The 17,309-nt window shown below is 43.6% G+C and overlaps 1 protein-coding gene across 6 annotated transcripts in view; it reads left to right on the top strand.

Annotated features, from left to right (window-relative positions):
• Nucleotides 1-17,309, top strand: part of MACROD2 (mono-ADP ribosylhydrolase 2) — an 890,626-nt gene that overhangs the window by 848,390 nt on the left and 24,927 nt on the right. For 3 of the 6 annotated variants that reach the window (XM_074578434.1, XM_074578435.1, XM_074578436.1), the window contains exons 14-16: nt 995-1,072; nt 1,694-1,768; nt 2,385-2,474. In XM_074578434.1, the coding sequence (XP_074434535.1) occupies nt 995-1,072; nt 1,694-1,768; nt 2,385-2,474 (243 nt within the window). The remainder of the gene's footprint in view (nt 1-994; nt 1,073-1,693; nt 1,769-2,384; nt 2,475-17,309) is intronic. The other 3 variants (XM_074578439.1, XM_074578437.1, XM_074578438.1) reach the window with 1 other exon arrangement.

The following is a 17,309-nucleotide window of genomic DNA, read 5'->3' as shown; positions in this document are numbered from 1 at the left end:
TGGCACTGTTACTTAACGGTTTCATCTAGCAGCATTTTAGAAAGTGCTTCACCCTGGAACGCCAATAGTGATTATCTGTTACGGTCATTATGACCTCAAGTGTGCTTACCCCTGTAGTTTGCAGAAATGTCCAGTTAGATCAGCGGGGTTTTTTAACAAGGCTCAAAGAGAGCTCTTTATCCAGTGAAAGCGGTGCGTTACGGGAACGAGCAGAGCTAAAACGGGTGGCGGTGTTGCTGGGATTTCCTGACAGCGGTGGAATGATGCATTTCTCCATCCCCGCGCAAAAACTAAGGAGTGGCTGTTGTCAGAAAATGTCGTTCGACACAACAAAGTAGTGCCCTGTGTTTCTGAAGACTGCAGATGGCATAGCCATTGGACTTCCATCATCTGATTTAAACCTCACCGTGCCACTGGTTCAGATTACGGCTTTGGGCAGTTCGTTCTGATGGTCTGCCCCAAAAGGAAATGCAGTCTTGGCCGTGATAATGACCTTGGGAGTTCCGACATCAAGTGAAATAAGGCTAGGATTTGCACTGGGATTTATAGGATTTAATGTTTGTCAAGCTTGTGGAAATCCAACCATGAAAAGCGTTGTTCTAAACAAATAAGAAACCACTTTATTTATCAAGTGCTATGGTTCGTGCTATTTCTCATAGCTTTGTGCCACTCCATTCATTAGAAATAGAATTCTTGGTAGCATTGCTGATTATTCCTACACGTCCTTTCTTGCCAGCTCCTTCTTTAAGGTTTGTACTGCAGGCAAAAAACTGCTTGGTAAGTGTACACATTCTGAAATCAATTTGAATAACTGAAGCCCGTGAGTATACTTTTGTAGTATATAAGACTGTGGTTAATCAGATAGAAAATCTGTCAGCGGATCACAATGCCAAATGTGAAGCTAGCACCTAAGGGTCTGAAGAAACTACCAGACTTTTCCAGCATGAACAACCGCTGCAGGGTTGGTTGGTTTGTTTGTTTGCTGTTTCCTCAGATTCCCTGAAAGACTCCAAAGGTGCACGGGAGAGTGACCCGGTGCAGCCTGTGGGGTGTGAACAAGATCAAGCCCAAGGTAAAGTTTCGTATCAAAATTCTTTGAGAGGGAGATAATGAACCAGTTGGGAACCTTAGTTCTTCCAGTTTCAGCATCCAGTGGGTTTCAGCCTGATCTCTGCCACCTGAAGAAAATGCTGTCGGCTAGGAGAGGTCGTGTGCCAACCCGTTGTGGTGCGGTAATCTCTGGTGTTGCTGGAAAAGACACGTGTCTCCAAATACTTGGGTTTAACCATATTGATCCCAGGTGCAGGGCATTGTTATTATTGTCCTTCTTGGTGGTTGTTGTTGTTCTAGAAGCCTGTGGGGCGATTCTGTTCCTTCTGCTGAACTGACTGTCAAGTGCGAGCGTTTTGCAATGGCTCCTGTGAGAAACAGTGTGTCAAGGCTGAGCTACAAAAGAAGAGGGGGGGGAAAGTGATCCAGCGTCAGTTCTGATGAGCTGTTTAACATACTTAATGCTTAGAGTTTAAGTGATATTTTCATATATAAAATAAGTCCCAACGTTGTTCGTTTAAGAGAAAAAGAAGCTGTACTTTTCTGAAAAATGCGGTGCTATATGTGTCCTGTTTGGATGGACTTGCCGTTGCCTGCGTGCCGCCATCACGCTGATGCCATTGTCAATTTGTCACGTTAACAGGACAACAGGATGTTTCTGCAGAGGAGGAGATGAAGACTGGGGCAGACTCCCAAAGCTCCTGCATGGAAATAGAAGGTACTGCATGCGCCTTGAAACCAAAGAGCAAGATTAACAGGCAAAACCACTAGTTATTGCTCGGATATTATCAGTAGTGTTTAAGTTCCCTTTCTTTCTCCGTGCCTACTAACCTAAATCTGTGGAGACGGATCTCCTTATGGTAACTCTGAATTCAGCCCTGAGCAGGGGAGTGTCTATGGATTCTCAGTGATAAAAGCTGACTTTTTAATGACTGAGGCTGTTGGAGAAAGAAGCGAACGTTACATTTCTTATTGCTAATGACAAGCACTTCAGCTTTGTATGTTCGGAGCACTGAATGCTCGGCCCCCGGTCCAGCAAAACACGCATGTGTATGTGTGTGTCTGGGCTTGTGACGAGTCCCGGTGAAGGCCCATGCTTGGAGCTAGGCACACGTGCAAAATCCCAGAAAGCTCAGCATCTTGGAGGATCAAGGCCTTGCTCTCAACTGCAGCCCCTTGGATTTCCCTGTATCTCTTTTGTATCTCTGCTCTTGGGGAAGAGGATCCTTTTCCTCTGCCGGTGTTTTTAATGGTAATCTCTAGCGTATGTTGATCCTTTTATGTCTGTCCTGAAAAGTCTTACTGTTCATCTTCTTTTTATCAAATTTATTCAGAGCCGTTGGTGAACCAAGAAGACATGACGCAAGTTGAGATACCTTTGATTCGTGGTGCAGAGGGAAAAGAAGAAGGAAAAGAAGAAGGAGGTGAGGCTCCTTATAAAATAGATTGAGCCAGAGAATTCTGCTGGGCTTATGTTCTCCTTTTCTATTGTGAGGAAACGTGGAAAGAGCACATAAAAGCTTTCGGTGGGATTTTTTCCCCTAAGAAAAATCCTTTTTTGCCTATACGTGAGTGTTGTTTTGATATATTGGACTTAGATTTACATAGGAAAATAAGTGCAAAAAAGTGCACACTCAGGTTCTAAAGTGACTTTAAAATAAACACTCTTCTCATTGTTGCTTTTCTGCATTAAAGTGCATAAGGCTGATTAAACAACTAATTTATGTCCATTTAAGTACCCTCTTGATCATGTTCGCTAGAAGCATTGAGAGTATTTACAATAAATGGGTATGATAATTATTTGTGAGGTCATTAATAGAGATTTAACTACTAATTAAATAAAACTAGCAATTATAATAAAGAAACCAATATTTGGAGCAGGAACACAGAGTCTTCCTGAAGCAAAGTATTTAAATCCTTTGTAATGCTTTTGCAAAGAAACGTAGAAGTTTAATTTTAAGTGTTGGACACTTCTGGGAACCCGGCATTCAGCTCAGCCTTTGTAACAGGCACGTGGTAATATAAAAAATAACATTTTATGTAAATAATTGTCTAATTGTAAAGTAGCTGCAAGTTAACAATTATATGGTCATTCGTAGAACACAGGGATGAATTCTACAGTTCCAAATTAAAATGCAGACATGATTTTTATTGAAAATTCAGGTCAATACTAACTGTGTTGTCCTAATTATGAACTCCTTTTCCCAGCCACATTGACACCAACTTAATTGCACACCTGTGTTAGTAATATTGACACTTTTCTTCACTGGAAACCCAGGTTAATAGAACCTCTTTGTTCATATACAGCTAAACAACATTTCCTCTCTCCTTTTTTTTTTTCTTTTTAATCGCCTATCCAGGTTGAGACTAATCATATCTCTTGATTATCAGTCATATTAATGGTGTCGGTTTTGTACTTTATTACTGATGGTGAAAATAGAATTGATATAATCCTTACTTCAAATCCAGGTGAATGGTATTGCGCTACCTCAGTTGCAAATCCAGGTTGTGTAATACCAGCTCGTTCTGATTGCAAATACCAAAGTAGTTATGTTAATTTCCTCCTAATAGAAATTATTTACATTTTATTTTATGCCTCATCAAAAGCAAGTTGGACAAAATGTACTTCCATTATTTGTACATTTCCTTCTCTTTAATACTTCAGTGTCCCCTACAGCTAGTCGCTGTCATTTAGTTCTCCGTGGAGAGATTATATTTCACCATCTGTTCTACCTGCTATTAAAATAAGTAACATTAAGGAAAAGAAGGAAATGTCAGAAAAGGGTTGTTCTTGGAACTTATCCTTTTCCTGTCCCTGATTTAAAAGGTTCAAGTACTAAGTAAAAGGTTCTTTCCAAACATTTTGGAATGTGTTCCTACTTGGGGGCTCAGGTATTGCTCCTGTGCAGGATTCGTCTGATCCAAAGCTCGTTGAAGTCCAGAGAAGGATTCTCATTGATTTAAGTGAGCTTTCGGTCAGTTCCGTGATAAGAAGAGATGATGTGTTTCGTCTACATGCGGGATAACAGCACATTAGGTAATTGCATAGATATTCTGTTTAGCTGCCGCTTCTGAACATACTGTCTTTGGGTCAGGGAAAGTAAATGAGTGCTTTTTCAGGGTTTTGAGAAGGGAAGGAAATGAAAGCTTTCCCTTGCTTATTTTCATTCTTATGGGTATAAGAACATGTAGAGCACCCTCAGTGCTCGTCTTGCTAGATGCTTCCAGTTCTGGTGGGCGCATACCCTGACGTGAATTTTGAAAGTTCACCACAAGGCGAGGTGGATCTAGACACAGAGAGGTAAAAAAATACAATCAGCTGAAGTTCAGGCTGATAAAATAAGATATATTCTCCTCTTAATGGGAAGAGATTGCCTGGCATAGTTTTAATATGTAACATTATTTCACGTAGCCCAAGTGCTAGCTCATAAACTGATTCAGTTAAATAGTTTTCCAGCAGCATCCACAGTAAATTTGACATACGATGAAATGGCATATTTTGGTCTAAGACCACGTGAAAAAAAGCTTCCATGGAGCTGCTAGTCTCAGTAAATAGAAATACAAGGATCTTAAGTGGTTTTGACCTGTACCGGATCTAGATGCATAGCCAAACGTAGCAGCTATACTGCAAACTACCTGGTCTTTCTGTTGTATATCGGATACTCTTTTTGTGTTACCAAGCTTATCCCGGAGCAAAGGGTAGCACGTAGCCGCCTCTTCCCTCCCTCTCTCTCTCACTGGGAGCCATTTGATTAATGGGAGTCATCTGCGACCTGTGCTGTCCCCAGCTCTGGAGCTGTGGAAGCCACTAAAAGGCCAACAAAGATCAAAGTCCCTTTTCCAACCTAAAGCTAGATTTCTGCTTAGTTACTGATTGTGGCTTTGAAGCGTGCTAGGAATTCTTTCAGTGATCTGTTTTTCCATGGAACAGTGACTATTTGTTGTTAATTTTGAGATTGCAAACCTCTGTCAATCCGTAGGTAAGCTTCTCATTTAATTGTGCAAGTTTTACTACCCGCTCATCGATGTGTTTGGAGGGATTTTAGGGCTTGCAGGGTCCTTTCTGTGTAGCTCATTTGGCTTCATAGCTCCAGGTTCATGCCGAAGTGCGTATTACCAAGGAGTCATGGATCCTGGCACTTTTGAGGTTCTGGGGCACTGGGAGCCCAGAGGAACGAAGGGAACGAAGAATCAAAGTCTTGGCAGTCTCACTACTGTTTTCCATTGCCAACAGTAAGAAACAAGCCAGATTACCCTGAAGAATTTAACAATGTAAGGCACTGTGTGTGTTTCATAAAAAACCTGCTGTTGCTTTTTTCCAAAATCAGTAATAAAATACAGCATGTGCCAATTTATTCCCTTTTTTCCCCTACCGTAACTTAAAGTTATATATTACCAGGGAGCAACTGAAGAAAAAAGACAAACTAAGATGCTTTTTAATTTTTTTCCCAGCTACTATAATGCACTCATTCTAGTTCACAAAAGAATAATGAAAATCTATGTTTCTTATAAGATTAGGGAATATTCTCAAATCCCTTTATTAAAAAGCAGAGCAAGGGGTGATCACTGCCCTATTTGCTGACTAGGTAAGTGTACACGCTTTTAATAGCCCAGTCGGCAGTCCCTTTATACGTACACTTGGACGTAGTCCTGTCGTGTTGTAATGACCGTGTATTCAGCTGTAGTTGTAGTTTTAATCAGGACAGTTTTTCCACAACACGATTTGCAGCACATGGAAATAAAACCCATGTTTATTTGTGTGAATAGGTAGCCATTTCCTCTTCTGCGCCTGCTTTCCCCTCTCTCTTCTTGTTTCCCACTTCTTACTATCTCCCTTCGTAGAGGCATTAGGTGCGATGATTTCCCTCGTTCATCATCTCTGAAAGTTGCTTAACTTTTTGGAGGATAGGATTTCTGTGGGAGCACTGGAATAGGAACAGAAGTAGCCATTACTTCTGTGTTGGCTCTATTCTGTATTCGGGCTAAAATATTTTGTCTTCTCGTGCTGTTTGGAACACAATTAGAGCTTGACCTGAGATGTTTCTCCACCCTTAGAGTGGTTGGGTAGCATCCTTCCTAGGCAGAGGGCACGTTCATTTTCCGTTGGACAAGTCCAGAAATGCAGAAGCGGGTTATTGCTGAAGCACAATCAAGGAGCAAAATGCTATAATTAGCACCTAATGAAAGGATATTGAAGTGTCCAGGGATTTAGCTTGGAGCAGGACACAGCCCTTACAGTTGGTATTTCCGTGCAGTTGCATCTTAGGCTGTTTGAATGCCGTGTTTAGGGGACTGTATCGACTGTCTTTTTTTTCTGTATGAACCATGCAATGTTCAGGCAGGTTTGGGAACAGGCTGGGGCAGGTTTCGTGATTTAAATCATTTGCAGTATTGTGTGATTTCCTTTGCCCATCTTCTGGTCAGTGCCTGTTTACTGTAAATTTGAATTCTGTCTCATTTTTATTTTAGCTAAGCCCAGTTCTGCTTAACAGTCTTTGTTACCTGAGTAGCTATGTAACTCTGTAGCCATCATTTCATCCATTCTTCACTTCGACAGCTGGATTTTCAGGTCATTTGCCCATCTGTACTTCAGCAAGAGAGATAATTTTATGGCATAATCTTGGAGGGAATTAAATATTCCAAAACTTGGAGGAAAAGAGCTCTCAATTTTTTATAGTTTCAGTCTCAGGCGTTTATAGGATTTTACATGCATTGGTACAGCCATAAATAATGTCAAAATAATGACTTTCTTGCATATGACATTGTGGCTGTAGAGAAACGAAATTCTTCTTGAGAAAGATCTTTTCAGACAAACCTGACATCTTTATTCTTGAGTCATGGCAATTGTAACTACCTTATATGTCTTAACCAAACTTCTTTTCAGCTTCAAGTGGAAATGGATGAGATGTTTTTTTTGGGGGGGGGGAAAGACATTTTAAAAATCTTCCTTATCTGTCCTTAAAAAGATACTTTCTTTTTCTTTGGAAAGAAAAGAATACAGAGATATTTTGGAGTGTTGTGGCTTCTGAAGACCTAGTATAAAGGCTCCAACTTCTTTTGTTCAGTTGCCCAAAAAAGAAAGGAATAAACATCCCACATCAAAATACAGTGTGTTTGGTCTTTGATAACAATCCGTACTGAATGGGTCAGATGACGTTTTTTGGGCTGTTACGGTCTAGTCTGGCCCCTGCCCCTAAATATGAAATGTATCTTTAAAATCTGCTTCTGACAGGTATTAATATTTGGCAAAGGAAAAAAAAAAAAAAGGTGCACCTTTTGGACCTTTTGCAGAAATGCTGGAAGTGCGGTGGAACTAGAAAATTGCGAAAGGATATTCAAACTCAAAACGCCTCAAGCTCGAAGCTACGCAGAGGGGTGGACTGTTGCAAAGCAAGTAGCTGGAAGTAGTTGGAGGTACAGAGTAACAAGATGATCACTGGAAAGCCAAAAAGTGCCTTTATCCAAGGGATACCTTTTAGGTTTTAAGAAGCCTCGTTTTACGTGCTTTTATTTTCTCGAGAACTTCATGAAACTTGGATGAACTTGCAGCTGCGATATCAGCCAGATGAGGAGCTTTTGCAACCAAATTCTGCTTGCCAGCCTGCTGTGGTGGATCTGTGGTGGTCCAAGTGCTGTTCGGTCTATATCTCCCAGTGCAAAGCACTTTGCTCTTCCGAAGGTATCATAGCCGTGGCAGAAAAGTATGTCCAGGTAATCTCTATGCCTTGTGAACATAGCAAAGGCCGTAACTGTAGGCAGGGAAAAGAAACATTTTAGCCTAGCAAAAGCTTACTTTTGGAAGGGGAGGCAGCATTTTTTTCAGAGTTTGCAAACAGCATGTTGAATTTAATGAACGCACTTAAAATGTCCTGCGTAGGTATGGAATTGGGGTGGCTTTGTTAAAAGCTGAAGACGGGTGAGGCTGACCTGCCTGTGAGTGGCTCTGTGCCCTTCTGTGCTCCACTTCCATGCTGCAGCTTGCGGAAGAGGAGCGGGTTTTTTGGTCCCAGTGCCTGTGGTTACGTTTTTGGTGGCTTTGTCAGTTCTGAAGTGGGAGGTCTCCAGGCTCTATATCAGCAGAGGGTAGCACCTATCAGCAGTCGCTTCGCTGGCGGCGAAGGATCAGCAAGATTATTAGGAGGCAGCATCGCTTCTGTGGACCAGCGTAGCTGATCCACATCCCCTTGCTGGTTGTCATGAGCAGTGGTATGCACCAGCAGGACCGTGGAGGTGATGAGGATCATTCATTTTCTAAGCACGGGCCAGTGCAGAAGTCATACCACAATCAGGCAGCACATAGCTGCCCAAAACGATGTTCCTCCCCGGCTCTGAGAGACGCGGCAAATGGATTGCAGACCCCCTGCAGGCCTTCCCTAAGGGTGCTGCCCGGGCCGTGCTGAGCAGCACTGTGCCTTGGCAGGACGGGGCGGTTATTATACTGTCAGTAGTCTGCTCCAGATATTGATTTCGATCTCCTGGGGGAAAAAAAGTCATCTTTTTTTTCCTGACACAGAAGGAATCTGTTTCTTTTCCTTACTCTCCATATATCAGATTCTAGCCTGAATGTATGTAAAGACTAGATGGCGCAAGATCAATTTTAAGTTTTAATTATTTTTCATTTGTATTTCAATGACAAACGATATATTTTTTTCTGTGTGCTTAAAAAGTAGAAAATGTAAGGAATTTTTCAGCTTAGACATTTTGTCTGCTGTCACAGTCACTTTATGTTCTCAGGCTTGATGGTAGGGTACAAGACAAAAAGCCAAAAGCAAAGAAAAAAAGAAACAAGAAAAAGGCATACTTTAACAATGATAGTGTTTAAGGTTTATTGTGTATATTTGATTGCTTTCTTCATTTCATTTTCAGTAAGCAGAATAGAAATACTATTATGAATTGGCAATTTTTATTTCATTTAAAAATATCATGTCTTTGTTCTTGCTGAAAGTGTTGACAATGCAGCCTTTGTTTAGTTTAATTAACTCATGTTACAGTACTGAATTGAAACACACGCAGCGTTAAATCAAGTAAAATAATTTTTAGAACTCTTCTCCATATCTAGAAAATAAAAAGAAATAAAAAAAAATTAATTCCTCTGAGAAGCTGGAGGAGAAACTGGATATTTTTAATGGGATATTTTGAAGTGCCGTTTTCATTTTTATTTTCCATGGCAGGAATGCCAAAAAATATAAAGTCATGAAACCCGACTGAAAAGCAGATGCTATGAAGTCATTCTGAGTCCTCATATATTTATAATAGTATTACATGATGTTACGTGTTTTGTACTTGTGAGCTGCAAGGCTTAAAGAGCTTTAAGATACCGATAGCGCCCTTTTAGCATATGAAAACTGGAAAGATAATGGAATCCATATTTCATCTGGTGGTGTCCACGTCTACTAGGCTTTGGTTTGAGCTCAAATCTCCAGAGTGGCAGCGGTGCCTTGTGCGAAGGAATCACGTATCTCTCTGAACTCATCTCAAATAGCACCCAAGGAATAAGTGAAAGGAATATGGGAGAGACACTGACATCTTAGAAACTTTTTCCTGTAACATATTGAAAAAGTAGGACTCGCTGGCCAAGGACTGCACTGTTACAGATGGCATCATAGTTAACAGTATATCTGGAAATTAGCTTTAGCACCTCCAGACAAACGGCACCATTTTTAAATATACTATACAGCTACAGAGGCGTCCGAACAGTGGGATTAACTCCTGTTTGCGACAGCGAGAACTTGGGTCTTAAATTAGAATAGGTCCAGCAGACCAGTGGAGTGCAGGGAGCTACACAAGGAAAGAATTTGATCCCTTGTGGACAAATTTTGTGTTCTTGTGCCCTGTCTGCTGCAAAAGGAGGCTTCATTTTGGTACGCACTGATTAATTTTGGAGTCTTACCTCCTGTAATAAAGTGTGTTTATGATGGCATACGCACAGATCCAACCGAGCTGGCTCTGGGAACTGGAAATTCTGTGCTCCCCCTTGTTTACGTTGTGTACGGATGTACCACGCTGCCTGGCTTGTTGCATTATTTTATAGCTATTTCATAAAAGCAAATGGCCACACACTTAGGGCAGCAGGGGAAGAAACTGCACTTAGCCAGTGATTTTTGTGGAATCGCACGCGAGTGGAGTGCGGTCGTAACTAAGTGTGGAAAAAAACCCACAAGCATTGGGAGTGGGGAGGGAACGTTTTGGAAGACCTGTCTTTTATTTCAAGTACAGAACAGGAAGGAATTCAAAGCAAGCAGCATATGTCCTAGGATCAGAAGATTCCCTTGCTTGTTCTTCTAGGGGAGCGGGAAAACAATGTTGTTGCTTTGCCATCAGTAGCTTCATTGCTGTAGTTGTGCCCAATGGTGTGGGTGAGTAGTTAACCTTGTTTTCATATGAGAAGGGCGGCATTTACTCACTCTGCATGCTATCAGGGGGGTCAGGAGGCACACTTTTTGATTCAGCTCTGCTCTGTGCATCCCCTCGGTGTTGGCTCTTCTGGGGGGGTACAGTTGCTCTTGGCACCTGGGGAGGAAGGCCAGTGCTGTACAAGGAGGCACTGTTACACAGGGAGGGGGAAGATGTGTCTACAGCTTGTAAAGCGGAGGTTGCCTTGAATAGGGCATGACCCCGACTGAGATTAAATCTGCTTCTCACTACTGCAGACCCTGAGCAGGAAAATTCCCACCCGATCTCATTCAGATCTTTGAAGCATTACCCTTTCCTCATACTTCTGGATCTCCTCTTCCTTTCTTCTGCTTGTTACTCATAATTTTTTGGCACCAAGTTTTCTGTCCCCTCACCTTTCTCTAACGCAGTTGACAGGTGAGTGTTCTCTTGAGCAGATCTTGCCATCTGGAACAGTTCTCCTCCACTTGGTTGGCTTTCATCACATTTCACCTCCAGATTGAGCGTGTGAGGTCACCACCAGTATACCTGGTCCATAGCGTTAGCCCCACAGCCCAAGCTGACGCTGTCTCTAGTCACCGTGAATTGTCTGCCAGGGAGCAAGCTAGCATTTAATATCGCCTCCTACGTCTCTGTGACTGCATCTATATCTTAATCACGCAGTCGTGGTATCTCAGCACATTGGTGCAGCTCTTTGGGACTTCCTGTTATTTAACAAAAAGTTCAGCATCTCCTTTTTGAGGTCTTGCATGACCTTTGGAGCATCCTTTCCTGGAGAATTCTTGTGTTTGTAGCTGCAATTAAACCAGTCCTGCAAAGCAGGTGCTCTGGACCATGCACTTTGGGTTGCCGCTACAGAGAGTCTATAGGCAGCTGCAAAAATACCTGGTTTTGTTTGAGAGATCTAAGAGAAATATGAAGAGTACAGAATAACTTTGTCTTTTACTTGCCCATATACTTACTGGGGTGCTTGTAGTGTTATTGTTCCATACCTGATTGACACTGTTCTTTGCTCAAATGTTTATTAAGGATTTTTCTGCCAGGTTCAGAATTTACTTGTGACTGCTGTCCTGAATTTTAAGATCTTTCTTAAAAAGATCTTTCTGCAGCTTTCTGCAGCCAGCAAATATCAACCACAAAACGCCCTCTGTTATTGTTTCACTGGCGCAGGGTCTTTCCCCTGAAATGTTGGGACACGTAAGCCTTTTGTCTCATTATTCCCCTTTGCGGATGTGCAGCCTTGTTTGTTTGTTCCCCCATCACTAGTGTGAAGGGCATAGCTCTGCCAGTAATCATAGCTACAGCAGAGGCCAAACCCGCCTTTATTCCATTTACAGCATCCTGTCAAAAAACACTCGATACCTACATTACTTGACAGCCCTTGAAAGACGGCATGTTTACACGTTCAGCATTTTCTCTGTGGAGGAAATAAGCAGTCGCTTACAGGATATACCATTCTTACCTGGATAGAAAATCAGTTGAACCATGTTCTGGATTCTAAGGAGAAAAAGTCAATAATCTTTTCTCCATTGCCCCCTGGTCACGGCTAACAACAGTGTGTAGGTAGGGGGTCAGGGCGGCAAAGACACTGTCTCAGTGGCTGGAAAAAATTGAGCTTCCCAATTTGTGGCCAGATGCTATCATGGTTACAAGGTGTTCCGTCAGTTAAAACGCATTCGCTGGATGTGTTTGTATGATCTGTCAGCCTGAAATGTAGCACAAAAGCGTCAAATGAGCGCAAATGGAGATACCCCAGGTGCTTCAAAATAAGATGTCACAGTGCTGAAAAATCAGTACCTAACTCCAGCAGCTCGATTCAAGGAAATTAAATTGGCTGATTCTTCCAGCTCTCCAGGCAACAGGGAGGATTAGCAGAAAAGCTCACAGACTAAACGGGGAGATAGTCAGCAGGGCTGTGTCTTAGCATCTCCCCCTCTCTGGGGTGCCGGTACCCGAGTGTGGAGCCTCTGTCAGCCCTAGGACCCAGATGGTCTGGAGAGGATGGAAGACTGAGCAGGACTTGCTCTTTTGAGCGTGCAGCAGCTACGCTTTTGTTTTGCTTATTCCTGAGTGTTGAAAGGGCTCCACAGGTTGGTAGCTCAACGTGCATGGGAAGAATGGAAGGGGCTTTCTCTCACAACTGCCTTGCAGGCATCTCTAGGATGTGAGGGTAAGGATTTGACCCCTTCCAGCATGTAGAGGGAATTGAACTGGGGTTTATTTCCAGCGTCCTCTCATCAGCAGGGTACAAGGGCAATGGTAAGCACTGGCACGGTCCCTCTCCCTCCCTTGGGTGTGGGCTCTCATGGCTGCTATAGTTGTGTCTCTGTTCAGTCACTGTCCCTAACTCTTGTTATATCACCTTGCGCTTTCACACAGTGCCTTGGCATGGTCTCTACCAGCACACCCAGTCCGTCCTTTGGATAGCAGGAGCCTCCTCTCTCTGGTGGTTGCATCGGTCTGCAAAGCTGGATCTCCAAGAGAGACCAGCGTTGTGGTCTCTTTTGGAGAGTTGTGGTCTCATTTTCTGGGGCCTCCTTCTTGGGACAGCAGTTATTTTACAGTTCCTCTTATGTGAATGGAGCTAACAACTCCCACACTGGTCTTGGACTGGCAAAATGGGCATCCTCTGTGGCTTTGTTTGTCTTACCTCTCCGTCTTCCAAAGTAGTAACTGTCCAGTGTGTAGTAAGTAGAGCTATTGTGGTCACTTTATGCAATTGTCATTTTTTTAAATGCCTGTCTCATCATAAACCTGCTTGCACACATAAACCTGAGTCTTGAACTGCACGATCCGCACTGGATGAATCAGTAACCACGTGGTGGTACTGCAGCCCCCCACAGCATCAAGGGCCAGCTGGAGCAGAGCTGCTTTCCAGGTAAGCGTCCAAAAACTTGGGTGCTTTTTTAGCTTCGTTTTGAATCTCCCCGCCCTGCAACAGGGGCAAGTTTGCTTGAAAAAGAAAAGAAAGGAAAAAGTCCTCAAACAATATTTCTAATACTGCCTGCTTCCAGTGTTGCATAGGACGTGGAGAGGAATAGATTTTCGGCGTGCAGTTCTGCTTGCAGATCCAGTTGGCTCTTGAAGTGTGTGAGCGTGAAAAGCAGATGATAAGAAATACGTATATATCTGGTACCTATCTGAAGGAACGCAACTTATCTTAGAAACTGATATATACAGAGATCGCAGAATCTGCTTGTGAAACTGTTCCCTCTGGCGTTACATGCAGCCAATGTTTAACAGTGCTGAATTAAAAGTGTGACAGTTTAAGACACAGGAGCTCTTTCCAAATGAACCTTCAAGGGGAGCCTAGTGGAGAGAAATTCACATTGAGCTTTGGCCGAAGAATAGGGTTAACGCTATTTGTGCTTATCGCGACTGCTGTGGGATGTTTAATGACCACAGGTAGCCAAGGTCTGGCTTGGCCGGTATCTGATCCTGGAGGCAGCAGCGCAGGGCGATGCATCAGATCGCCAGTACCGCTTCCTGCTTTTAATGAGGTCTCCCATCCAAGGATGGATATAGCCTGCTCTGGCGCAGCTTGCGAATCTGAGTGGATCACAGCACACAGCTGAAGTAATTGGAGAAGGATCTGCGTGTGGGAGGGCAGGAAATCAGCTGCACGTATTCGCATCCCGAAGCGAGAGTTAGCGTCACTCTGCTTTTTGGCAGGGGTTTGGTCACAGCTTCTGGTGTCGAAACCAGCTTGCTCCTTGCTATCCTCCACCTGTAGGCAGCCGTCGCCGCATCCAGCTCATCTGAGAGGAGAAGGCAGGGGGGCTCCTCGTTTGGGTCACACCGGCACATTCGCAGCTCATGGCTGACAAAGCCATTTAGAGCGAAGGTAGCTCAGATTTTGCTCCGGTGTGCAAAGTTTGCCCTCTGAACGCTGCGATTTTTCTCTAGCCAGTCTTAGAGATGGGAAAACACAGATGAGCCTTAACCAGGCCTGAAGAGGCTGGAGCGCATCAGCTGCTTGCCATATTGATGAAGCACCTGGGGCATTCATTTTGAAACCTAAACGCAGGCTGTTCACCTGTATTGCCAAGTACAACAGAAGCTTCTTTCTGGCTGGCAGGGTGGTATTAATTTAAAGAGAGCACCATCTGCAGGGCCTTGGAGAACAGCAATCAGAGGAGAAAGGTTGCCGGGAAAAGTCTCCTTCTGATCCGGAGGCCTCACCGCCCCCATCTATTACCTATCATTTCTAATTAGCGGACGTATCTTGGGGAAATCTGCTCCGATTCGCTTTCTTACAGATGCTTTTCTTGCTAAGAGCTGTTGTTTTTGCTGAGCCTCCTAAGCTCGTTTCGCGGGCTTTTGCGGGCATTGGGAGCGGTAATGGTCTCAGTGACCTGGTAATTACAGAAGTCCTGTACCTCCTCGCTGCGGAGAGCTGCCCCTTTGTCCTTCTTTTTTCTCTCTGCAGTGCCACTACCAGATGGTCGGAGATTTTTCGCCCTTTCAAAAGCATCATGTTTTTCCCATCTCATCAAACATGTTTCAGCCACGCTTAATTAGCTTAAGGCTTTTCAGCCCTCCTCCCTGCAACCCCGCTCCCCACCCCCGCCCCCCGCCCCGATTCACCCCCCAGGAGGTGAGTTAAGGACCTGAACAATTTCAATAAAGAGCTTGGAAAGCAAATCCTTAGAGGCTAGGCATAACTGCAGGGCAATGTAATGTTATTTAGTGCTGGGGACCAGTGGTTTGTTCTTTCTTCTCTCCGTTCCCTTCTGTCTGTCCTCCCCTCCATCCTTCTGTCCATCTTTCCTTTCCCCTTCTTCTCTCTCAGAATATTCAGGGATGCCCCTCGGTTCTTGGCAGTGTTTGCCAACAGCTGATAGCTGGTGGTATTCCGAGGAGGACTGTCGTCGCCCTTAGGTCAGCGGCAGAGGACTGTTCCTTTTAACCTGTTTTAATCTGTTTAGGTCCCCCAGAATAAAAAATGGCAAACTTAATTAGCTAACCAGTGCTAGGAGACTGTTGGGTCGGGGCATTTTGGTTTAGGGCGGTTGGGGGTTTTTTGTTTGCTTAATTCCCAGGCTTGTTTGAAACTAGCTTGGGAGCTTTAGTTACAGATCAGAGCAGTTGAGATGAAAGCTTGGTTAATTAACAGAAAAATAAATTTGCATCCTGCTTTGTATTTGACATTGAACAATATTTGTTTCTGCATTGTCACATATGCACTTTTATTATTAATCTCCAAGCTTTAGCTGTATGACTGCAAACAAGATTTAAAAAAAAAAAAAAAAACACAAAACACAAGTCCTTCTCTTCTCCCCTCCCTCCCAATAAAGCACGAGAGCGAGCTGTTTAAGCATGTGAAGCACAGATTTTGTGTGGGATGTCGGATACCTCAGAGGTACCTGTGGACATTTGCCACATAATTGAATTCAGTGTCTTGTGTTTTGCATTTACAGGCAAATGAGAGCACCCAGCCATCAGGTGTTTGTATCACTAGAATTAAATACCTACTAATTTAGCCACTCTGGAGATAAATATTTAGATATAATTAAAATGGCTAGCTGTAAATACACGAAACGGTCTGTGGATGACGGACAAATGTAGGAGGGGGTTTCTTCGCAAACATGGAGGACGTGACCTCAGTTACTGCAGTTTTCTCCCTGACACCTCCCTTCATATATGTAAAGTATATATAACTAGATGTTGACGGGCACGTGCTGCCCAGAGGAGAGCAGTGCTTTATATATGGCTAGATTGAAATGCTGTTCTTATGCTATTGCAATTTTTGGTATTTTTTAAGCCATTGAGGGAAATAAAATGGGAAGAGTGTGTCTAAATGAATGCGCAATGTAGTTTTGTGTCACAGCGAAGGCCTGGAACACTGCTACCTCTATTTGAGTAACTGAGGCTGTCGTTAAACAAAGAGGAGTGCAGCTCCCCGGCGTATTGACATTGCTATTTACAGACCATGTGGTAATCTTGGAAGTGCTAACTGGCTTTTTTTAAGAGAGATGCTGCGTTTTTTCTTTTATATTTGTTTTGCACAAAAAGGAATGTTAGTATTTTTATGATGGCTGGTGCTTAGTGGAGCTCCTCTGTGTAAAGATAACAAATGAGTTATGAGACCTGACATTCTCCCTGGGAACGCGTTCAGAACGAAGCGAGCCAGTGGCATTTCAAAGTCTGCTTTTAAAGTAGCTGGTTATATATGCTTTGGTTATCACAATTGCTAGAAAATGCCATTTCTCTGGTATTTTGCACCTTCTCTTAATTGACTGGGAGGTGGAAGAGTCTTTGGGCAAAACCCCAGGACCCAAAGGACGCGTATGCAGAACGAAGCGGCACCACTTGAAGCTGCTCCATGCTTTACTGTATCCCTGTCCTGTCTGATGATAGCTTGAAGTAGTTAAACCTGCTGCGGGCTTTGGAAATGGAGGAGTGAGCTGTAACCGTTTGAGAGCCGCTGCAGCAGGTACGAATTGCCGGGCACACTTCACACCTGCTGTCTTCCTTGTCCTCTCGCTGAGGAGGCATTGCCTGGAGCAGCCGGGGCTCCCCAGTCACTCACTGAGCAGCCCTGGTGCTGCTGCTGTGTGTCCCCACGGCGGGATTAAATCAGAGCTGGGAGGATATGTCCGTAGGGAAGCTGGAGGAAGGGCAGGAGGCCAGTCCAGCCTTGGCTGTGCTCAGCCACGGTGGCCGAGGACACCAGAGAGGCTGCCACCCAGCAGCCCTCAGAGCCTTCATGACAAGGTTTGTGCAAGTTCTGTGTTCCTACAAAATACTTTGCCTTTCATCCAACACTATATATCACCAGGAATTTTGTTTTGGCAAGAAGGCAGCTCTTTTTTCCACATTTCACTGGTTTCTAGTTTCCGGAGACTTCACAGTTTTGTTGTTAT

This window comes from Larus michahellis, chromosome 3, assembly GCF_964199755.1.
Source record: "Larus michahellis chromosome 3, bLarMic1.1, whole genome shotgun sequence".
In the NCBI taxonomy this organism is placed as follows: domain Eukaryota; kingdom Metazoa; phylum Chordata; class Aves; order Charadriiformes; family Laridae; genus Larus; species Larus michahellis.
The sequence above is the reverse complement of the archived record's forward strand: the minus strand, read 5'-3'. Positions and strand labels throughout refer to the sequence as shown.